The sequence below is a fragment of the Callorhinus ursinus genome, unplaced genomic scaffold, assembly GCF_003265705.2.
Source record: "Callorhinus ursinus isolate GAN/ISIS: 27379988/994484 unplaced genomic scaffold, GSC_fseal_2.0 scaffold3, whole genome shotgun sequence".
Classification (NCBI taxonomy): Eukaryota; Metazoa; Chordata; class Mammalia; order Carnivora; family Otariidae; genus Callorhinus; species Callorhinus ursinus.
The window spans coordinates 65930286-65950390 of NW_027397065.1; the positions used below are offsets into that span (position 1 = coordinate 65930286).

The window sequence follows — 20105 nt, forward strand, 5'->3', positions numbered from 1 at the left end:
AATTCACACACCTGCCTCTTTTTCAAAGAAGGAAGATACTATCCCACCTCAGTTTGTAAATTGGCAATGGAGAGGGATTGAGATGTTTGAATACAGGTGAAAATGGAAACTTCCCCATTTGAGAATGGGACTGGGGGTAGGGGATAAAAAGTGACAAAGAATAGAACTTTTTTCTTCCTCCAACTACATCTGGTTTTGCTTACAACCTGTGAGTCACTTGCCTTTTTCCTCCTGAGAGAAGAACTGTTTCTGCCTGTAACATTGTACAGAAATATAAAGACAATTACACTGGATATAAATTTCAAAGGATTAGCTTTATTAAACAAGTTGACTTCTAAATGAACATGAACTTGAAAGATGAATTCTCATTCAAATGAGGTACCCATATAAATGATCGTGAAAGGGAAGTAATTTGGGACAGGAAAATACGTAGAAACCGATAATCAAAACTTAAAGAAATTCCACTAAAACTCTACAACACACACCTCAGAAAATGTTAAAAGTTTGGGTCTTCACTCAACTTGTTGAGCCAGTTTATTTTATAACCTGTAATTAGCTTCTTGGGATGTGGGTGTTTAGATACAAATCCTGAATATAGCTTTTCATCCCAGGCTATATTCAATTGCTTAATAAATAAGCTTTTTCTCCCCCTGCACTTAACCAGAATTGGCCTTCATTACACACACCCAAGTATTTAAAGTGAATCTCTGGGGGCGCCTGGGTGGCTCAGTCGTTAAGCGTCTGCCTTGGGCTCAGGTCATGATCCCAGGGTCCTGGGATGGAGCCCCACGTCGTCGGGCTCCCTGCTCAGCGGGAAGCCTGCTTCTCCCTCTCCCACTCCCCCTTGTGTTTCCTCTCGCTCTCTCTCCGTCAAATAAATAAAATCTTTAAAAAAAAAAAAGTGAATCTCTGAACTGAATTACCTGCTTAATATAGATTTCAAGATAAGTAGCCTGATTTAGACTATTTCAAAATCATATGGCCTAATTGTACAAGACCTTTCTTTGAAAAAAATCAAAAAATGAAATATGAAAATTGATTGTTCTGCCTACAGATTCAAAATAAAGAACAAAATTAAAATACAAGTGAGGAACTAGGAAAGATGTCTAGAATGACCCTGCCATAGAAGACCTCTTACAAATTTGTAAAAGATGACTACCACACAAAAACAAGATTAGTCACAAAGGAAAAACCATTACCTACCCAAAAAGGGGTATTCTTTTTTTAACTTACCAAACTGACAAAAAATTATTTCAGTGTTGTCAAGGGTACAAGTAAATAAATGAACACTGACCTCTAGGGAAGTACAGTATTTAGGGGAACAATCAAAATTTCTTAATGTTCACATCTTTTGACTGAATTCCACTTATAGGAAACCACAAGGGTGGTATAAATTTGTCAAGAAATGTTTGCCATAAGCACCCATACCTGAAATACTATCCCATAATAAGGGACAGATTGTACAGCTATAGTACAGAGTGGAATACTATGCAATTATTAGTCATGTTGTATAATAAAGACATGGGGAAGTGATTAGTATGAAATAAAATAAGTGGGTCACAAAACACCAGATGCATGATCCAATCCTATATGTGCATATGTAACCATCTCTCTCTTAAGCAGCCACCTACCAGTCCACGGCCACTAGCACCCAGAATCTTGTATTTCCTTCCTACTAACTGACCTCCAGGAGGGTAAGCCCCATGCTCTTCACCTCAGTTCTTTCATCAGGGGAAAAACTCAAATGTTCCAGTGCCCTCCAACTACTATTCCATATTTCTTCCTTTTACTTTTAAATTATCAAGTAATTTATACCCACTGCTTCTAAATTAAACTTGTAATCTACAAATACTTTCAACACATGTATTAAGTCATTTGATTCTCAAAACCTATTATTGTACTTCTTTTTAAAAAAAGAGAGCGAGAGCACACGCCCACAAGGGGGCTGGGCAGAGACAGAAGCAGACTCCCCACTGAGCAGGGAGCCCAATGATGCAGGCCTAGATGCAGGACCCTGGGACCATGACCTGAGCTGAAGGCAGACACACCGAGCTACTCGGGCGCCCTACTGTACTTTCTTGAGGTGAGAAAACAAGATCAAGGATTGGCTTTTCCAAGGCCTCATTCATTGGTGACTCGGGGACTCCAACCTCAGTAAGATGCTTTTTTTTTCTACCAGTCTATCTGCACTTTACCATCTGAAACTAAGCTCTCAAAGTGCCTAATTCATTGTCTTACAAGTAATAATGACCCAATAAAAGTGCTTGAATTTCAGCTTTCCTAAACCCAAAATTTTAATCCAAGAAAACAGGCCTAAACCTGAAGTGTGCTCAACTTTTAGTAACACCAAACAAGCTTTGAAAAAAAAAAAAAACAGAAATTAACTGATTAGTTCTAAATATCTCTGACGGTGATATTTAGACAAACATACACACCACAGTAGCCACAAATTTTAATTTGATTTTTGTCTTAAATGCCACACTAATGAGATATAACATAGTCCTGGATAATAAAAAGTATTTACACACTGAATACAAAATAAATATAAAATTACTGAAAAGTTAGTTATCCATTGATTCATTTTGCATTCCCACTGTGCCTCTTCTGTTTCATTTTTCTTTGCCTTTTGTAAATCCTTTTCTTTCTTGCTTTCAAATCAACTTTCGGCTCTGGTTTTACCCACTGTATTTCTATCGGCTTTTCCTCAGCTGGTATAACAAAAACATCTGCAGTGGGATCATGTGGAAGAATAGTCTTTGGTTCTTTCTTTTTCATTTTCTGTGCATCCTTCACTTGTTGTTTCTCTTTGTATTTTGCAGCTGTGATGGATCTTATGATACGCCGATGCTAAAAACAAAAAAATATCAGATGCTTTCAAAATAAAAACATACTACATATGGTGAGGACATTCACTCATGAGTCCTATTTTCCCTTCACTTTTGTCATTAAAAAAAAAGTAGTTATTTGCAAGACTGTATGCAGCAAAAAAACAAATTTAGTTTCATAGTTAACAGAAATTGCTTGACAGAATCATTTTGGCCAGAGAGTTCTGGGCATCCAGGGACCACTGAACAACAAAAATAGCTTACCATGTTTGGAGACTGGTAGTGAGGATTTTCATATAAAGTTGGTCCTCCAAAACTTCCCTGGAAAATCTTTATGAGATTTAAGACAAAGCGAGGTCCTACTTCTACAAGAGCAGCATCTTCTTCTATGATCTTCAATAAAAGGAAACATTTCATTTTGGTTTGGATATATTATTCCTCAAAGTTACACTGGCTATAACCTCATTACAAATATGCCTAAAACAAGTGAGAACCAATTAAATTAAGGTAGAATGTATTTTCTGAAATATATTGCTAGTTATGGGTAATTGTCATGGGAAAATATTAACTTTTTTTCAGGGTATTCTTTCAAAATTGAGTAATTTCAATTTGGTCCTTACCTTGCTTCTCACTGGGCACATATTCTTGAAAAACTGTGGTTAAATCAATTTTAAAAACTGCTACCACTGTAACAGAATGTATTAAAGCACCCTGTGGAGAACGCTTTTAAAATTTAAGTCAATACCTAAACTGAATTTAGACATCTAATTCAAATTAGATTAAAAGGTATATAAAAGGATACATGGCCAAATTTATTTTTGAATGGCTCCTGATTGTGGAATTAAGAGGCAACTTCTGAACTACAAATACTAACACAACACTGTTGGTTCAGGTATGTCTGCCCTCAGAGGCTAAGGGGCTATGTTTAACTCACACTGCAAGGTACCCAACAACCCTTGCAGGAAAGAGCCCAGATTACTTCAAATGCTGTTCTTTCCATCTCTCTACCTTTCTGACTCCTTATCCTGCCAAACTCCTGCTTCAAGATTTCCAGAATCACCTCTCCTCCTAAATGAGTCACTGTATGACTCATCTCACAGTTCTCATTGAATGCACTCTACAGGGATCATGTTTTTCTAAGGCTTAACGACCTCCACCCCCAGATTCCAGCCTCTTTAGAGAGAAACTTGTATCTAACTGAATATATAGTTGCATGTTAGCAAACCCTTACACCACACCAACTGATAGCCGTGGAAAAAAGTAAGGAGAGAAGTAGGTAAAGTATGAGACAGTAGTTAACTGCTACAAGTCTGTGGGGGCAAAAAGCTATTTAAAACAAAAGGACTTATTACTTGCATCTTTTACAAATGCTATATGCTATATATCCTACTTCATTTCAAAGTGTAATTAAAAATTAATTAAAGCTAACCTGAAAGTTCCGAAACCATATCCTATTATCCAAAATGGTGAAAGTAAACACATGGTCCACAAATGGTTGGCTTTTGGGATGATATCGTGGTGTACTAAAGATCTAGTTTAAAAAAAAAAAATGTTAATTTCTTATTCTAGCGCATATCATGTATGTTTTAGATAGCTAAATTAACAAAAGTCTAAAGGAGACACTCATTTATATTACCAAAAATACTTTCTAGAAAAGATATTTACCTGAATTAAGAGTTCTTTTAACAAAGCATAATGTGGTAATTCATCAAAAGCCTATAAAAATAAAGTGAACATAACATTTACAACAGCAGTGTTTTGTTTAAAATTGTGGGTTTTTTGAAATTTTAACTAAACTGAATTACACAACTACATCCACTAAAAAACAACCATGCAGAGTAAGAAAATTAGACCTCATACACTAAATGAGAAACTTACAGGGTCAAAAGACAAAAGGGGCCGAGAACCTTTCAAACAGTTTCCAGTCATCTTTAGTTCAGCTAGGGTATGGACTAGAAAAAATATAACAAAAGTAGTCATAACTTTGGCACAATTATTTTGTCTTAAAAAAATCTTAAACTGAGTCAACTTACTGTTCTGAACGAGGAATTTAGCAGATGGCCCATGAGGTGAATTTGAAAGCCTGAAAAATATGAATTTTCCAACTAATTAGAATTTAGAATGTAGTAAATTCTTACTACCTCACAGTTTAAAAGACACCATACCGTGTGTCTGTAACATCCACATATTTAATTTTCTCTAAAGGTTTCAACTTTTGTGAAATCAAATGAATTTGCTTCATTCCCCGGCCCCGTCTTTTTACATAAAAGACTGAAAGAAGTCTATAACCTAAGAGATATAAATAATAAGTCCATTTACAAGAACAGTTCCACCTAAATCCTATTTAATACATTCTTACCACATATAGAGATCCTGTTTTTTCTTAGCTTCAAAATAGATACATTTATTGCAGTTTTTCATTTCACAAACCTAAACAGAGCAAAGTATAGAAAAATGAAGTAGATAATAAAAATGAGAACCAAAGCAAGCAATATCTAGATTCCTCCAAAAATAGTTAAGCAGGTTAATAGGCTACCAAGGTCTAAATCTAGGTAAATTCACAAAAAGAAACATTTAAACTTCCCCTTAGGTATTCTAAAGTAAACAAGATACTCTGGCCTCTGTTCTGCTTACTGGGAACCTCTATCTTCCTAACATACTCCCACGTTCAACCTACAAAAAGTAAAAGATACCCGAGGGATAAAGCACACTACAATTAGCCTCATCAATCTTAGGAAAATGCAGTCCTTCAAGAACCAACTACATCCATTATAATGGTTATTTTTATTTTTAACTCGTTAGCGTTTTGATTTTAAGCTCAGGAAATTTAAGATTTTTCTTCATCTGTACTACCATTTCTGTGATTTCCATTTTGTGAAATCACTAAGGGACTGGTGAAAGGCAGAAGTATAGAAAACTACTTCAACATCTTGAAGGTTTATATTACTATAATATTCATAAACTATCTAATATAGTACTCATCAACTCTCAACTACTTGAGACTTTAAACCTAACAACTTAAAAAAACTCAGGTCCAATGCTTTTGTTTCCTATTGGTCTTAGAACAAACAACAATACTTAACAACACTAAGATGGTTGTTTTCTAGTCAAGCCTCAACTACTGGAAACTCCTAACTGGTTTTTTTCTTTCACCTATCTTCACTTGAAATTCTACTTGTTCATGGACTGAATCCATCAAAATGTAAGCCCCACTGGATGACAGGGCAGCTGTTCTGTTAAACAGTTTCCACAGCACTAGAATAAAGCCATTTATAACAGAGGTTCAAAAATCCATGCTAAATGAATAAAAGAAGCCTTTCTAATAGCGAAAGAAAATGAACTTAAAACACGATTCCTCTTTTTTTAAAAAGTTGGCTTTAAAATATAAGTTCAGTATCTTCAACGATACTTTGAAAATTAACCTACTACTAATCTGTAGTATCTTAAGAGCAATTACCATGTGTATCACCTTTAATACTGGCAAAATACTTTCTAAGATGTGTGGTTTTAAAAATATTTAATGGACTTTTTATTTATTTTGTACATGTTGATAGTTTTTTAATAAGTACCCATTATAAATTTAGCACTGTATTGTACATAATGAGAAAAGGAGATAATCCTTGTCTTCCAGAAATTTCAATATGTTTGGTAAGATAAGACAAATATAAGAATGATCAAAAAGTAATATATACTGAATCACAGAACTGTGAGAACAGACAGTATATAAAAATTTATAAGGCAGGTTACTGAAGTTAAGAAAATTTGTCTCAGTTACCTTTTACAATTTAAAAGTCACTGACTAATTGACTTACTGTTTAAATGAACTATCTTTAATGTTCCAAAATATTTTATTTTACTTGAATTACTATCTAAAATTACCTCATTAATGACAAATAACTTGTCCTTACGATCCATTTTTGTATCTATAAAAAGAAAAAAAAGAAAGTAAAAGATTTCAAAGCTACTTCAAACAAATCACACGTGCTTTCTAAAAAAGTATTTTAAGTGTTTTTACAATCTTCAGTTTAAAAGAGATTTTATTTTCAAATTAGACCTAAAAACACATGACCTCTTTAAAAATCTTGTTCATTTTTTCTAAAAATGACTGATTAGAAAACAGTCCTCGAGAATCATAAATTATGATCTAAGTAGTGTTTCTAGTCAACTTTACATATTCCACAAGTCCCTTTCAAACATGGAAACAGTCTCACAAACTGAACTATGTTCTAGGATTGCAGTTTAAGGAACTCACCGAAGAAACTAAAATTTGAACCAAAGAAAGTTTCTTTGAATTCTGAATCATAGTTGTCAAGGAAATGGATTGAAAAAAATTGTTTCAGATTATCACAGAAAAAAAAATTAGGTCTCTTATTAGTTTCAGAGATATAAAGATACTAACAGCGGACCCCAGTTTGAGAAACAGTGGTCTAAGGAACAAAGTTATTACCTAGAATTAAAGCCAAAAGCATCTTCCAACACAGGCACAAAAACAGCTGTATGATGGTACTGCCACAGTTCTAAACTTAAAACTTCACTTGCCTGCAAGACACACCATTGCTAAAAAGAGTATCTTGGCATTTAGAAGTAGGCTGAGCCCCAAATTAAAGGTGCTTCAAATCCCACTCTGGTCCATTAACTTTCTAATAAGAATAGGTTTTTTTTGTTTGCAAAAAAAACAAAGATAGTAGGGCACCTAGGTAGCTCAGTGGGGTTAAGTGTCTGACTCTCAATCTCAGCTCAGGTTTTGATCTTGGGGCAGTGAGTTCAAGCCCTATGTTGGACTCCACGCTGGGTGTGGAGCCAACTTAAAAAAAAAAAAATGCAGATAGCAATACATGGCAGTCCTCAATTATTTAGAAGGACAAACCAGCTCGTGACCTCTGAGAGCATTACAATGAAGGCATTCCTGGACCTTCAAGAAATGTTTTGATAACAGGATATCTAACAAAGTGAAGAGAATATTTAATGAATTTTGTAAAGAATTTCTAACAAAATATTAATTGGAAAAATCTTGTCACTGTTCTGAGGCAAAAGAGTTCTTTACCTGGTAAGGCTGAACAAATGACAAGGTTAAACGACTTAAAGTGAGAATATACAGATAAGTTTATAAATAAGAACTTTTAAAGTATATGATATAAAGGCACCTGCTTTAGAATGAGGCATCAACATTCTCAAGTCTTGCATTAAATGTCTTGTTCTGAAATTTATTCCTCTGGAAGAAAAGATGAGAATCCGTTCTTTATTCTTCCACTTGCCCTAAAGAAAAAGAAAATGTTAAGATTTTTAAATCTCATACTGAACGTAACTTGTTTTTTTTTTTTTAAAGATAGTTTTAAAAGTATCTCTTTTTTAACTACTCCACCAACCTCTAATGTATTGAAACTACATCTTTAATTCTGCCTCTCTCCCATGTATGTAATTCAGGGAATTGAGATGTTTCACTATACATAGAATCTTTCCACCCTTGAATTCAGAACTAACTCCTCAGTCAATATTCCTTTCACAAGAACACTTTAATATTAATTTAATATTTACTAGGTTCCTACCAGGAGTCAGGCACTGTTCTTATGTGGGAAGATAGTCAACAAGCAAGCAAATCAATAAAGACATGAAGGCAAGAACAGCATGAAACCCTTATTTAGATGCTTTGCCATTTCTATTCTGTATGACAGATAACCATAACCATATCTGTCATATAGGATAGAAATGGCAAAGCATCATGGCATCATGTGATGATGCAAAAAAGGGAACTTAAAAAGTCCCCATTTTATCTTAATAGACAAAATTTAGATCCCCTATCCAAAAAAGCAAGCTAAGATAGCCCTTAGTTCTAATAAAATAACACAGCCAATGGAAAAGTTAACTTCTTGTATGTAAGGTAAGTAGAGACACAATAATATTCATAAAAAGCTTCCACGTAGCAGGCCAAACAATCCTGACAATCTCTCAGTAGTATTCACTGACCATGGCTGGCTCCCAGAAATGCTTTCCTTCGCTTTCTCCATTTTTGGTTTTTCTTCTTCCATCTCTCCAATTCCTCCTCCTGACTCCAAAGTGTCTTTCCTAGCCCTCTTTTGGTTTCTGTTCTCTCCAGGACAGAGTTCTCATAATCTTTCCATAGCTTCAGTTGTCAAATCTATAGAAAGGAAGGAACTCTCTCCACTCCTAATAAACCAAGTATTTGACTTAATACCTCAAATTCAACTCTAGAAAACTAAACCTTAAATAAAGTTTCCTGTTAAATGATGCAACCATCATTTCCATCCCCCAGGCTTTGAATCATCTATTTGCCCTATTCTCCTATATCATAAGCACTACTAAATGCTGTCAATTTCCCTTTCAAAACAAGAAGATAGCAAGAGGGGAAGAATGAAGGGGGGGAAATTGGAGGGGGAGATGAACCATGAGAGACGATGGACTCTGAAAAACAAACTGAGGGTTCTAGAGGGGAGGGGCGTGGGAGGATGGGTTAGCCTGGTGATGGGCACTAAAGAGGGCACGTTCTGCATGGAGCGCACTGGGTGTTACACGCAAACAATGAATCATGGAACACTACATCAAAAACTAATGATGTAATGTATGGTGATTAACATAATAATACATAAATAAATACAGTACAGTAAAAAAAAAACAAAACACCCAACTCTTAATGTCTCTTAATCCCTTCCCATTCCAAGTACCCACGTTCAGATCCTTATCATCTCAAATCTCCTAAATGGCTAGCCTTCCCAGACAGGGGTTTCTCTAATAGGTTTGGCCGACTAGCACCAGCTTAGTCTTTTTAAAGCACTGTTTCAATCACATCCTTAACCTCCCAGGATTTTCTAAACAAACTCCCAATACAACATAGCTTTAACGCTGGATTCTAAAATACATTTCTATTTTTACCTCACTATTGCCCTAAATCAACCCTACCTTTTAGCTAATCTGGCTCCATTTTCATTTCTCCTCCACATCAATGCCTCTGATCATTTTTTCTTCTTTGCCCTTGTATTGTTCCCTTGCATTTTTGACTACTGAGATTGTGCCCTTACTTTGAGATCCAGCTCAAGGGCTGATCCCTTACCTGACTGTCCTAGGGTAAAAGTAACCTCTACGACTCCTGTACTTCCACAGAATTTCTCATAATACGACTCAGGTCATAGATACTATCATATTTCCTTCCAGATTAAGGGACGAGTGGGAGCACTAACATTTATTGAAAATCCTCTAGACGTCCAGCTTATTCTTCATAAAAAGTAAATCACATTTTCTTCTTCTTAATTTGCAGATGACAAAAGAGCTGAAAATGTGGACATTAATTATCTATAGGGCTAGAATTTAAACTCATCTTTCATCCCTCAGAGCTAACTCCTTTCCTAGTGCTTGCCACCATAGATGGTCATTTATCACCTACTACCTGCTAAAGTACTATGCTAAGGGCCAGGAAAGTAGAAATAGAATCAAAACAGAAATAAATCAAAGACCATCTTTGTCTCCAAAGTATTCGACCTAGCTTACCGAATGGAAGTTAAGCCCAACAACTTGTGTTCACCTTCTCTTGAATACAAACCATGAACTTACATGAGTTAAGTTTCCTTCTAAACTCCCAACACTTCAGAAAGAAAGTCACATTCTAGTTTAGCAATCCCAAAGCCAAAGGAAACCTAACTTCCTACAGTACCTGACCTATATATAACAAGTCTGAATACAAGAAGAGTTCATTCTATCTAGTCTAGCTTTCATCATCCCTTAAGAGTTAAACACCTGATCAGACAGGTCAAAGTCACTGTCCCAAGGGCAGCAACTTTTTAAAGAACTGCCTAACAAGCTTCAGGATCCCTGACTGAGAGGAGCTATGGCGGAATAGGGGGACTAGCAACCTCTGGAAGATTTATACTCAATAGCGAGAAATAACTTTAAGGAAAAGTAATAACACCCCCAAGGGCGGGAAATGCAGTAATTAGAAGACACAACACTGGGACTGAGTACCCCAAAGGTTGCTTCCCTGTGAACCGTTCCGAAGCCCGCCCGCTTCCTCGGCCGCCGCCTCCAGGAGACGGCCACGTGCATGAGAGCTAGCTGTAAGCGCGGCGTCTGACCGGGAGGAGAGGCTGAGACCGAGCTCCGGTAACAGACAGGCAACTTCGAAATTAGCAAAGCTTTCATCAGGGAGGTGGCCCCAGGGAAGGCGTGTAGAGTCGCAGGTGTAACCTGGATGAAAGCCCTCTCTACCTTGCAAACGGGGCCTGGGATACGGTCTCTCTCTTCTTCCTCCGCCTCTTCTGCCATGTCGCGCAGCTTAGCTGGCTGCTTGGCATCTTTCTCGTTCCTTTTTGGTTTTTTCGCCTGCACGTCCAAGCCTCCACGCCGCTTCCTCTTGGCCGCCGCCATCTTGACTGACCGCCTTCGCTCTCGGCTTTCCTTCCGGCTCCGCCGCTCGCTCTCCTTTCCGATCTCTATGGTACCGAGCACTCGGCTCTGCAGTCCCCCGGCTCGATGGTACCTTTTTCCGGTTTCTGGTGACTCACGCGCGGCTCTCTAGGCCGCCTCTATCTCTGCGGTGACGGTGGCCGAGGTGGCTGGCTGGCTGGTCTGAAAAGAGCGGCGGGAGCGGCTGCATTTCCTCCCCAGTTACCCGGGAGGCGCCGCCCGGCTTCTTCGGTGACCTGGCTGCGAAGGGCTCTCTGGCGTCGGATCCCGCGGGAAAGGTAAGGTTTCCGCGCCCCGGATCCTAGGGCCGGTAAATAGATGCCGCCTCTCGACGGTTGGCGAATGGGGTTGTGTGGGACTCGAGGATCTTCCGAGGAATGGGGGCCCGCCCTCCATCGCCTATTCTGTTAGGGTTAAGGTTGGGGGCGCCGGACAGCGCAAACCCGACTCTGCGGGGACAAGTAGTTCCAGTTTGGGGGTGCTGGCCCTCCGTGGAACTACCGTGTTAGTTGCCTGTTTTCATTGTTCACAACTTTTCCTGTGTTACTAGCCTGTTACTATAGACGAGGAAATCGTAGCTTAGAGTGAAGAGTAATTTCCCCGCAAAGTTACATAGCGTTGAAGTGGCAGAAATGGGGTGCAACCCCTGTCCGGTGGAGTTCGATGCCCAGGCGTCTTTCACTCGCCTCAGCGCAGGTTGACATCGCGGGCCTTGCCAGCATTGATCCGGAGTTTTATTGTCGAATCTCATCAGGTGTTTCGTGATCCTCGGCAGCCAGTGTTGGCACCGGGAGCATCCCTTGGGACCAGATGTGCAGTGGACGATGCCCCTCCTAACCCCACAGATCCAAGACGAGAATGACTACAGCTTAGTGGCCAGCCTTGACAACGTTAGGAATCTCTCCACTATCTTGAAGGCTATTCATTTCCGAGAACACGCTACGTGTTTCGCTACTAAAAATGGAATCAAGGTTACAGTGGAAAATGCAAAGTGTGTGCAAGCAAATGCTTTCATTCAGGTATGGAAATAGGCGTCTTTTAAGTGATTTGCCAACAGTCCCGCAGTTGGCAAGTGGCTGAGTTGGGATGAGAACCCAAACATTGTTTCCCCAGAGTATATGCTCTTGGCCAATACTTCTCTTTTCCCTTTTATTGGTTATAATCTGTCATTACAAAGTAATATATGTATGGTTCAGATAGGATTTCAGACTTAATCCAACTTTTTTTTAAAGATTATTTATTTGACAGAGCACAAGCAGGGGGAACGGCAGGCAGAGGGAGGAGGAGCGGGCTCCCTGCTGAGCAGGGAGCCCGATGCCATGGGGGGCTCAATCCCAGGACCCTGGGATCATGACCTGAGCCGAAGGCAGACGCTTATCCAACAGCCACCCAGGCGCCCCTAATCCAACATTTTTTTGAACACCAGAGTGCACAGTGTGACTTCAGGTATAGAGGGATCGATAAGACATGGTTCCTGTCCTCAAAAGAAATTGAAAACTAATATCACTCATGCATTATCAAATTGTTTGGCCATTTTCCAAATGACTTAGCCCTGCAGATGGGCAAAAAATGAACAAGGGAAAGTCATGTGGGCGATAGTTTAGATCAAGAAGCTAGATGAAAGACCTTTCATAAAGTTTTGCATGGTACTGAAATCAGTTAGACCTTTAAATACTGAGTAGTAGTATTCTAATGGTAATAGTTGAAAAAGCTTAAGATGTTTTGATTGGTAATCAGAAATTATTTTCATGGGGTTAGCACAATATTGTTATTTTTAAAACATATAAAGTGAAATCTAGAACCTTGTATGTGAGTTTTCATTAATATATGTATACATTTTCATGTTTACTTTTTTTCACAGGCTGGAATATTTCAAGAGTTTATAGTTCAGGAAGAGTCTGTTACTTTTCGAATAAATTTAACTATCCTTTTAGACTGTTTATCTATTTTTGGATCAAGTCCTATGCCAGGTGAGCCATTTTATTATTATTGACACAAAAGCATTATACAGATGGTCAGAAAAATACAGGAAAAGTTATTAGAAGTAAGAAACGTATCTTGGAAATTGCAAATTCATTTTTCACTGGTCACAATCATGAATTCTAACTTTTCACATTAATAGAAAGTGTACTGTGGTTCTTTCCGTATTTGCTAAAGTATTTATATTAATCATTTTTTAATTTACAGAGTTTTGGGGATTTTAAATTTGAACTGGCCAAGAGAAGACTTTGAATATGTGTTAACTTCAACATTGCAAAATATGTATCAAATGCTTCCTTTCCCTAACCTGTTCAGAATTACAGTTTAGTGGCCAAGAAAAACAGAAACCAATTCTCCTCACACCTAGTTTACTGTGTTCAAAATGTGCTTGCTTTTATTTCTTTAAGTCCTGTTTATAAATTGTCTATTTCCTGAAATGTTTAATTTTAAAATACATGTTTTATTTTTTTAGGAATAGTGAATTCAGTTGCTATGGATATAAAACTACAAGGAATCCCCTGAAGAATGATTTTATTTCACAGGAATCTAGAGATTAGCTAGGGAAAGTTCAGTTGTGGTTCTTTAGAAAATATATTTTAATTTTGTACTGACAATTCCATTATTATACATTTTTCTAATGCAGCATTCCCTAGCTGGTTTTTCATAAAAGCATCTGCCTTCCCCCCTTCCTCACTGTGGCTCTCCATCCAATAAGAGAAAGCAGATAGAATGTCCAGTCATATTCCTCCTCCTCTCTAGTGGTTTGTAGTGTTAAAACCCACACCACCATTAACCACCCTCTCTTTTCTCCCAATTTGATCTTAAAGTTTGAGGAAATGTAAATAATATCTCCCAATGGGAAAGGTTGGAAGGATCCTTATCACAGCGAATATACTGACATTATCATACAGACAGTATCAAAGCAGTCCACTGTTGCACACACTGCACCTTTGAGAAAGGGCGTAGCTCATTCTGCAGTAATTATTACTTGCAGCATTAGTCCACGTAGATTCTCCATCCTGAAAATTGTAGATATATAAAATCAGCTATTTCTGAGGTGTTTTTGGCAGGCTGGAAAATGATTTCAAAAAGTTAAATTTTGGTCTCATTGCCAGTTTTATTAGTTACTGTTTGAATTGTCTACGTGTAACTGTCATCAGAGAAAATATCCCTTTTTATAAAGAGATGCATACATATGTGTTAGAAATTGGGCAGAATAAAATAGTCTTCAGGAATTTAAGTATCATTTAAGGAGAGGCGGAACCTGCATTATAGAGCTAAGCCCAACATGTGATTTATTTCCATTGCAGGGACTTTAACTGCCCTTCGGATGTGTTACCAAGGTTATGGTTACCCTTTGATGCTATTTCTGGAAGAAGGAGGAGTGGTGACAGTCTGTAAAATCAATACTCAGGAGCCAGAGGAGACTCTGGATTTTGATTTCTGCAGCACCAACGTTATCAATAAAATTATTCTGCAGTCAGAGGGGCTCCGTGAAGCATTTTCCGAATTGGATATGACGAGTGAGGTGCTACAGATCACCATGTCTCCCGACAAGCCTTATTTCAGGTACTTGAACTCAGGGCAATTATAATTAATACTGTAATCTACTCTATCTCCCTGCTTACCCATTTGCTTAGGATGCGGAACTTTTATTATCCAGGTTCCTAGAATTTTCAGATCTTTAGAGAGCCTTTACTCTTATTTCATACTTTTATAGATTGGGAAACGTATGGTCCAGGAAGATGAACTCAGTATTTAAAGCTTCATAGTTAGGTAATGTTGGTTTGTAGGTGAATAGCCCTGTTTACTTTATAAACTGGTGGTCTTTTCATTGTACTACTTACTGGTATAGCTCAAGTTACATCACAAGGAAAATTGGGGCTTAAACTTTTGGCAAAGGTGTTTATATCGTATGGTATCTCTTCTTTCCTTGCAAGTTAGTATAGGATGCAAAAGGAAACAGACGTTTTCTATACATCGTTCATTCACAAAGTATCTATTAGTCACCTACTGTGTGCATATCTACCTTTTTAAGCACTTTGGAAAGGAATGGGTTAAAGTCAAGGTGAAGAGAAAAATATGTGAAACAGCCTCAAAGGAACAGAATTGCGTGCCACTAAGTACCAAAATAATTCAGAGACGCTTAGAGAACAGCACCTGAGTACTTAGGGGGGTTGATCGAGGCAAGCTTCCTAAGGGAGGGCAATTTTCAGCAGGAATACAATGTCAAAAACTCTCAAGCTGCTCCTGACGTTTTGAACCAACAAATTATAAAATTTTCAGGATTAGAGTCAATTTGGAGAGAGGATTTAAATATATCAGAATATTAAGTAAAGGAGCTAAAAATACATAAGAAATGAGAGGTATGTTGTTCTTTTTTACATCTACCCTAGAAGAACTGCAGGCCCTTATCATGACATGGAGCAGTTAAAAATTTGGCTCAAGATTAGTTAAAATATTAGCCAAAATGGAAATTCTACCTAAGTATTGATAAGAATTAAAATCTGGGCACTTAAACAGTGTATTTCAGAAGATCCCCACCTAAGTGATGTCTTTCAGCATAGGTAACTAGATAGATTATGGTATCTTTCATCTCCAGTATGGGAAATGATTTGGTGGTGGGGAACTAGGAGTTGAAATTTTTTTCCAGATGTTTTAAATTTGAGGTGCCTCTGACACTAGGGAGTAGTTGGACATACGGAGTTCAGGACATCAGTCTAGAATGGAAATTTAGATTTTGGAGTCGTCATAATGGCTGGGTATGGACGAGATGGCTCAGAGAGAAAGAGCTTACGTTAGAGGAGAGAAAAGGTGGAACCTGAGGAAGACCAGCACCTAGGTCTTCTATCACTCTGCTCACACAGTAGTTACCAATGTGGTAACCCCATAGCAAATGATCCATAAATTCTTGCAGATAAAACAAACATAAAAACATTTACAAATTGCTGAACACACAAACTGCTGACACTGCCAAGCAAGGAAAACCATGAAACCGCCTAAAGAGCAGTCTAAGATACAGAATAGCCAGAATTCCGGGGTGTGGCGGTGAGGATGGGGCTCAGGACCCCAGGATTGCTGATGAGTTTGATCAGGGTCTTCCATCATTCCTCAAACTCTCCTTTTATATGATTTCTGATTTAAGGATGAGGAAAGGTGAGTATCAGAGTAGAATTAAGGTAATGAAATTGAGGCAAACACCCCTGGATTTTGATGGATTCATGATGGATTTTTTATTAGTTTATTAGTTGCTAGATCTTCTGAACTCCCACAGCATCCTGCGGGAATCTTTGTTACTGTAATTGGTATAGTGTATTGTCAGCATTTGTTTATATATGTGTTTCATTCACCAGAATGAGCTTCTTAAGGAAGTGTCTTCTTTACTGAGATCCTAATGTGACTTATTGTTGGACCAGTGAATAAATGAATTGCTCATTTTTTTACTGTAGGTTATCTACTTTTGGGAATGCGGGAAGCTCCCACCTTGATTATCCCAAAGATTCTGATTTGATGGAATCATTTCATTGTAACCAGACCCAGGTGAACAGGTCAGTTCTTAAAATATTGGTGATGAAGGTGAGGTCGAATATCACATATCTATTAAATAAATGTAAAACTTTCGATCTGTTGCTAAAGGTATAACATCCTAAAGATATAAATAGTGGGGTGCTGGGTGTACTTGGGGATTTGGGGTTGTGATAGTGGATGAAATTTTATAAATGAAAAATATTAGCATATTGGACAAGTATTTGATTTTATCCTTATATTTGTTACTTGGTAGTTTCTGACTAATTTTTGTCCTTTACTTGGAGTTATGAGCACTGCTTCAAATGTGTCCAAATAACAACTGCTTCTTATTTACTTCTCTACAGATACAAGATTTCCTTACTGAAACCCTCTACAAAGGCCTTAGTCCTGTCTTGTAAGGTATCTATTCGAACAGATAACCGAGGATTCCTCTCATTACAGTATATGATTAGAAATGAAGATGGACAGATATGTTTTGTGGAATATTACTGCTGCCCTGACGAGGAAGTTCCTGAATCAGAGTCTTAAGTAGGGCCTTCCCTGTGATTTCTACCTGAACATTCATGATAGGTCACAGCCTCATTCTGGGTATAGTATCTCCAGGAGACTGGGTTTTCTAAAGGGAAGAAGCATGGAGGAGACGCGAACAAGGTCCATGTACCCTAATAGTTGCTGTATATTTTGTAAGTAAATGTTTTCATATAGTCATGGATTACCCACTACTGGACTATCCTTCGATTCTGTTTTTTGAACTCATCATTATGAGCCAAGATGAATAATCTATTTAAGTCAGACATTTCAAGGGCCTAAAAATTTAAAGTTTGATGAATCCATACCTGAAATGTTCTTTTATTTACTATTAGAAAGAGCAGCTGCATATGGGCGTTGCTTATTAGTTTGAATTCCGAAGAATATATCTTAACAGTGGTTCTCCAAGTGTGGCATCTAGACCAACAGCATCACCATTACCTGGAAACTTGTCAGAAACTCTGGAGGTGGGCCAGTAATCTGTAGCTTAAGAAAACTTTCCCCCAGGAAATTCTGATGCATGCTAATGTTGGAGAACCACTGTTTTGAAGGATACTTTTTTGTTTTAATAGCACTTAATTGCACTGAAGTGATTGCTTTTATATGTGATTTCTTCCCAAATGTTCTGAAGTTTGGGCTTTGCCAAACAAGTCTGAGTAATTACATGATTTATTTTTAAAGTATACATTTTAAAGAAATCTATGAACAAGGTATATAAAAGAGTCTTCAGAGCTGAGTTACAGGATTTCTTCTTGTTCTCTGCAACTGTTCAGTGCAGTTAAGTACTGTAGTAAGTACTTATTAGATACCTTCTGTTTGCCTATAAGAGTTTCTCATCCAAACCAAGATGTAGAAAACCAATTATTAAGTGATTTTGCACTTTCTTGGGTAGTTTTCCATCAATTTTTATGGCATGTAGATATTTAATAAAATGAAATACTAAAATTATCTGGCTTGTTTTCTAGTAGAAAAAAATATGTAACTAAAATAAAGGTCCTGTACCGTGTGATACAGCTCAGAGTTGGGCAGGCGCCATTGGCCTTTGTGGGTGGGACAGTTCTTCATGGGGAAAAAAACTCATCCCATTGCAGGATTCATTTAGCCTCCTTGGCTCCTACCCACTGACGCCAATGCTTGTGACCTGTGACCCCCACCCCCCGCTACTCATGGCTAAAAACCATTGAATAGTATTCATCAAAAACATTCATCAAAGGGGTATATTTGGAATGCCTTACCTTAAAATAGGCCACATGGCATGAGAGGAGATTGGTTTGGAGAGTAGTTCAGCAAAGCACTTCAGGGAAACACTCCCCCAGAGCAGCTGTGGGCTCTGCTCACCGGGTCTTGGACAATTCTGGGTATCTAGCTCAGAGTGACTCCCTGATAACTACTGAGACCCCCAAGTCATCTCAGGATGCCGGCTGGCACAAAAAGAGTTAGAGTTTTGTAAAGTATAGTGTATGTTCAAGAAGGAAATGAATGAATCTACTAAATGTTGTGTAAACTTTTTTTTAGATAAACATCAAAAACAACAAATATAAAACATAATTATGAAAACATTTAATCAGTCAATTTCAAGGACTATAATTTTCCTTTAAAATAGGGCAGTTATTTTTGGGTTTTGTTCATTGGTATGTCCTGTACCTAGAACAATGCCTACTATGTAACACATTCAATAAATACTTGTTAGATGAAAGAACCTCCATTTCAGATTATCTTTTAGCATCTTATTAGTCACTATAATTCCAATTATTTAGCTCTGAATTGATTTTGGTCTAATGTATTTTTTGAAAGTTAGACCTGTGAAGGATTTAAAATATATATATATATATATATATACATACATACATACATATATATATAGGTTTAATAGGGAAAAATTGACTTTTTGCACATTTAAGACCATTTTAGTTGCACATATCTTTAGCTATTTAGAATTCATAAGCTAATGAATGTAATTCTTTCTCCATCACCCTAACAGGAAGCTACTGATTTAACACAGAATTTCTTTTTTTTTTTTTTGCTTTTTCTATATATTTATTACAGGTACAACAGAGGTCTTCATAAATAGTTGCATAAAATGTTAAAGCCACAACATTGCACATGATATGAAATAAAACCAAAAAAACCCCAATGAGTGCATTTACAGTATTTTCATCTGACTGTATACTGCTCAACAATCTGATTGACGGCTGGGGGGGTGGGGTGGGGAACACGGGGAGGCCACCCCTAGGGCTCGGGGTGGGACCCAACTTGATGTCCTCGGTGGATGGGCAGAGCCCTCTGACCTCCCCCAGAGGAAGCCCTGGGCAGCGGAGGGGGGGGAGCAGGAGGGAAGGCAGGAGGGGAAAGGACAGACCGAAGGCAGGACCAGTCTTATGTTAACACGGAATTTCTTATTTAGTGTGTTCTCTTGGACCTAGGAATTTACTAGTTTAACTTTGTTCAAATTCCTATGACAGTCCGCTAGGGGGAGTGTTTTCTCAGGCCAACCAGGACGCACTGGTGACTACAAATTTGAGTGTCACACACAGAAAAATAGAATCTTATTTTTCAGACCTTTAGTTTTTTGCCTTTTTGAAGTTTATCTCATTTTCTTATTAAATTTTGCTTATTACAGGAATGGGTAGTTAATCTTTTTCTCCATTTTTAATGTTTTTCCCTGTTTGATGATGGTGTGTTACCACTGGAATTGATGAAATGATTCAAAATCAAAATAAAATGATTTTTAAAATTCTGCTTTTCTAATAAAAATAAATCTCATAACACAATCACTTTTGTAAGGAGCCACCAAGTTTCTATGGTGTATCAAGTAGTGCTGGTAAGAATTTG

At 37.7% G+C, this 20105-nt stretch overlaps 2 protein-coding genes across 2 annotated transcripts; one reads left to right on the top strand and one right to left on the bottom strand.

The window, feature by feature from the left end:
* Nucleotides 1-295: 295 nt before the first annotated feature.
* On the bottom strand, nt 296-11263 carry BRIX1 (biogenesis of ribosomes BRX1). The gene is made up of 10 exons (XM_025867413.2): nt 11040-11263; nt 7970-8081; nt 6705-6748; nt 5185-5255; nt 4859-4908; nt 4704-4777; nt 4491-4541; nt 4255-4356; nt 3090-3218; nt 296-2847 (listed from the first exon to the last, which is right to left on the bottom strand). The coding sequence occupies exons 1-10, from the start codon at nt 11196-11198 to the stop codon at nt 2578-2580; spliced, it is 1062 nt and encodes a 353-aa protein (XP_025723198.1). The 5' UTR covers nt 11199-11263; the 3' UTR covers nt 296-2577.
* A 14-nt stretch (nt 11264-11277) lies between these two features.
* Nucleotides 11278-18221, top strand: RAD1 (RAD1 checkpoint DNA exonuclease). The gene is made up of 6 exons (XM_025867414.2): nt 11278-11515; nt 11992-12256; nt 13099-13207; nt 14528-14786; nt 16667-16765; nt 17090-18221. Exons 2-6 carry the CDS (start codon nt 12062-12064, stop codon nt 17271-17273), a joined length of 846 nt encoding a protein of 281 aa, XP_025723199.1. The 5' UTR covers nt 11278-11515; nt 11992-12061; the 3' UTR covers nt 17274-18221.
* Nucleotides 18222-20105: the final 1884 nt, after the last annotated feature.